The 3,858-nt window shown below is 46.2% G+C and overlaps 2 protein-coding genes across 2 annotated transcripts in view; one reads left to right on the top strand and one right to left on the bottom strand.

The window, feature by feature from the left end:
• The window catches only part of T265_13856 (hypothetical protein), a gene marked incomplete at both ends in the record, with an annotated part of 2,665 nt that extends 2,404 nt beyond the window's left edge, over positions 1–261 (bottom strand). Inside the window, one exon of the mRNA XM_009170869.1 lies at positions 20–261. Coding sequence (XP_009169133.1) covers positions 20–260 — 241 coding nt within the window. The remainder of the gene's footprint in view (positions 1–19) is intronic.
• Positions 262–320: 59 nt separating this feature from the next.
• The window catches only part of T265_05767 (hypothetical protein), a gene marked incomplete at both ends in the record, with an annotated part of 22,017 nt that continues 18,479 nt past the window's right edge, over positions 321–3,858 (top strand). Inside the window, 2 exons of the mRNA XM_009170847.1 lie at positions 321–356; positions 472–610. Coding sequence (XP_009169111.1) covers positions 321–356; positions 472–610 — 175 coding nt within the window. The remainder of the gene's footprint in view (positions 357–471; positions 611–3,858) is intronic.

The following is a 3,858-nucleotide window of genomic DNA, read 5'->3' as shown; positions in this document are numbered from 1 at the left end:
GCTCGAAAAATAAAGTAACCGTCTATCGAGATCTCCGCGTCAGAGACATCTGGTGTGAGCCAGGTCTCTGTGAGTGCGATTATGGACAGTTTTTCAAGGCAAGCTGACTGTTTAACATCGCCGAGTTTGTTGAAAAGGCTGAGGCAGTTTGTGTACAAGCATTTCAACACTGCCTCTGCTTCCTCCGAGGGTGAGGAGTGCGCATCTCGCGAAACTCCGGAGAAGCTCAAACTCGCGACCTCCTGGTTAGCATTTTGAACGCTTTACTGTTTGGCCACTAGTGGCTGATCAGCACTTAGACAGGATGTCTCCACAAAAAAATGTCTAAATATCCTCACACTGCCAACAACCTATGGGTAACTCGGTGGAAGAACAAACTTCTCTCGATTAGTGAAACCTACATCTGATAAGTCGTTGCTCGAGGAGCCAGTCAATACGTGTGACCGTGTGCTGTGGATCCCGTGACTGAAGGATGAGCGGCGCCAGCTACAACTCCTCGGGATCTTCGAAAAGAATGAAACCTATTGTTTAACTCAGCCGGTGACTCATTTTGAAGGCCGCAATTCAATCGCACCGCCCTGCTTGATCAAAATGCCCGAAACAGACACCGGTAAGTTTGGATACCTCTAGTTCGATGGCCTATGTGGCCCCGCCACGCACGCATTTGTAAATGCTGGTACTGGTGCCAGCTTTCTTTCGTGATATCAGGGAAGAATTAGAGCAATTCGTCAGTTTATTTAATTTGAATCTTACATATTCTTTCATTCAGGCACAGGGTGTGTACACTCAACCCTTTTGACATACTAGCCACTAAAAAGGTATCGCCGCAAACTTTCTAACTTTGTCTGGTGCACTGGTCCACAATTGGTTTCGTGGTAGAGGGAAGAGGCCATACCTGTCACCGAGATGTCCGTTAAATCCCACCGTGAGACTGGCGTTTGGTCTGTGGATTTCATTAGGCAAATTAGTACTAGCCGCTGACAATCGTACAAGTATACCCGGGGAGGATTTCATGATGGACCCAGCCATCTTTTTGTGTGCCTTGTCCATGAAGCACTCATGTACACCCCTGAATCTCATTGTGTTAATTTCGTGTGGAAAATGCATGGAGTCCAATCATCTGTCCAAATCCACTTCCGGAATACTGACCGGATGGTTCCCTCATTTTTATTGATACTTAAGATCCTGAGTAATTTGTACGGAAATTCAGCACGACCCACTGAGATGCGCAACTTATGCTGGTGAATAGGAAGACTGCGCATGGGCAACCTCACTCTCTGCTTGGTCGACTGAAACCAAAGCTGAGCTGAAACCAAACCAAAACCAAAACTAGCTGTACATGGCAAAGGGACCAAACGGACGAAAACCCTGAGGGCTCTGACGGAGTGTATAAATTACCGTTCCCAAGTAGCTAGTAGATAGTTCACTGAAGAGCACGTTCATGGACCAGAGGAGTGAGAACATCCGTATAATACTTGCAAGCAGCGAAAATCCCTTGAAATCATAGGACCATTCCCCTAAATTGCTCTGGAAGCTTACACGTAGTTGCATAAAGGAGCATACGAACTAGTCATGTGTTGCAGGTGCGGTCGCTCTGTTTCAAAACGCAAGTCTGGGAACGAACTAATGGGCTTAGTTAAAGGCACCTGGACTCCAAATGGATGGTGCATCAGCCTGCCGTTCTAAGTCATTAATAATAATCATAATTATCATAGTCGTCGCCATATTACCTGATGGAAGCGCGAGTGCTGGGCTACTGCTAGGTTGCCCAAGCCTAGATAGGAAAGATCGGGATGCAGATGTCGGGTTCGAACCACGGGCCTTCCGATCAGCAAATTCTCGTTCTGACCACAGTTATTCCGCCCCCTAAGTCGATGCTCGGGAACTCTGGATTGTCCAATATAAGTTTCAGATATTTTTTATCCCACACTGAATCTCTCCAGATGTTGACGGTCGAATTGTGATCTGAGTCCGGCTGTTTTGCTGGAACGTCTCGTCGGAGGACCATCTGCTTCGTAGAGCTCTTTCCGCTCAGTCCTGTGATGGATAGAAGCGACTGAGAGGTGGACAGTCTGTGACCTGGGAACGGAGTAATAAATACAAACCGGTAAACTTAAGCTGGTGTACAACTGCTGACTCCTGGATCCGGAACCCGTAACTGAACTGAGTAATACTTGATGACGCTGGCACACATGACTGATTCACACGGTCAGTGGCGTTCGTGCGTCGATGCGTAACATCCAAAGTCAAAGTATCTCATGCTGACCCATTTTCGAGTGATCGAAGCTGTGATAGCTTGAACCAGCGTACTCTTGGTCCATCGTTCATAGCTGATGAATTGAAATGACTGAACGACTGTTACCTGTTGTGTTAACATTCCCCATCTAAATTTTCGGCAGTCTTTCATTCCTTAGGTCGTTTAATTGTGTGGCTTTTCAGCAAGTCCCCATAGTTCTTCCCGACAATCAACAAAATATTTTAATCTTCGCCTAGTCGAATGGTTAAACTGTCTTAATCTCTGTGAGTAGACCATCTTCTGTTTGCGTCCTCCACTGTGCCTTCGGTATCACTGCTTCCAGTGATCTGCAGTTCGGTTACAATCCAAACGTGGTTGATTTGATGACGTTCTCTCTGTTTGTGTGGTCTGAAATAAATCAAACTCTTAAGCGAGTTTTTGTGTATCTTAGGATCTTGTCGACGATTTTCATATATTTAGTACCTGGACGGTCAGGGTCATATTTTTTCTATTGTTGGTCGTTGCCTCTATGGAATACGATATTCTCAAGAGTAATCTGCATGCATTCCTTAGGGCTTCGATAGTGCTGTCGATGATGATGATGATGATTCGTTAGGGCTTGTTATTCCAGATTAGCCATAACAACAGCTGTAAGAGCCGTCTAGAACTTTGCACTGGTGACGCCACTAACCATTTGTGGGTCGTAGGTTACCCACATTTGATATCAGCGGACATATGATACATTATCGGAGTTCTTCGCGTGACAGCTGTACGATTAAGTAATCCACGGTTGTTAATGTTTTCCCCACGCAGATATTTGGCGCCTTCATTCGTCATCAGCCAAACCGAAATATAAAATCAGGGGGTCATATAATCCCATCGGTTTATTTTTTTTAAGTTTGCCTTCGGTTGCGTGCATCTGAAAGACATCCGGCTAGTCATCATCAACATTGTCGACAGCATGACGTCTGTGTATAAGATTGATGCTTTGCTGCCATACAATCATAATTCAAAACCTCATTGTGAAGAAACAAATACAGGTGGACGGTCCGGATGACCTTCCACCCGCACTGTACAGCATGACGTGTATAAGATTGATGCTTTGCTGCCATACAATCATAATTCAAAACCTCATTGTGAAGAAACAAATACAGGTGGACGGTCGGTCCGGCCTTCCACCCGCACTGTTCAAAGACGGGGGTGAAGTCCTCAGTCAGCGCTTGTCAGATCTGTTTGCTTGCATTTTGGAAAAGGAGTCTGTCCCAGACAACTGGGGAGAATCGGTGATAATGCCCATTGTCAAAAAGGGGGCGCGTAGTGAGTGTGGTAACCACAGGGGGATCAGCTTGACCCCGGTTGTAACGAGACTGTTGGCGTCAATTGTGTTTCGTCGCCAAGCGGGTTCCGGCCTGGTAGGGGTTGTGTTGACCAAATCTTCACACTGCGTCACGTGCTAGAACAACGCCATACGTATAAGCGACCCACAATTCTAGTATTCTTGGATTTCCGAGGCGCATTCGAATCGGTTGATCGGTCTGTTCTTCTTGAGACGCTTGCCCACCAAGGAATGCCCCGGAAGTTTGCAAACATAATACGTTCTTTGTATTCTCAGACTTCCGGAC

This window comes from Opisthorchis viverrini (genome assembly GCF_000715545.1).
Source record: "Opisthorchis viverrini unplaced genomic scaffold opera_v5_106, whole genome shotgun sequence".
In the NCBI taxonomy this organism is placed as follows: Eukaryota; Metazoa; Platyhelminthes; class Trematoda; order Opisthorchiida; family Opisthorchiidae; genus Opisthorchis; species Opisthorchis viverrini.
Note: the sequence above shows the minus strand (reverse complement) of the source record. Positions and strands in the feature narration are given on the sequence as shown.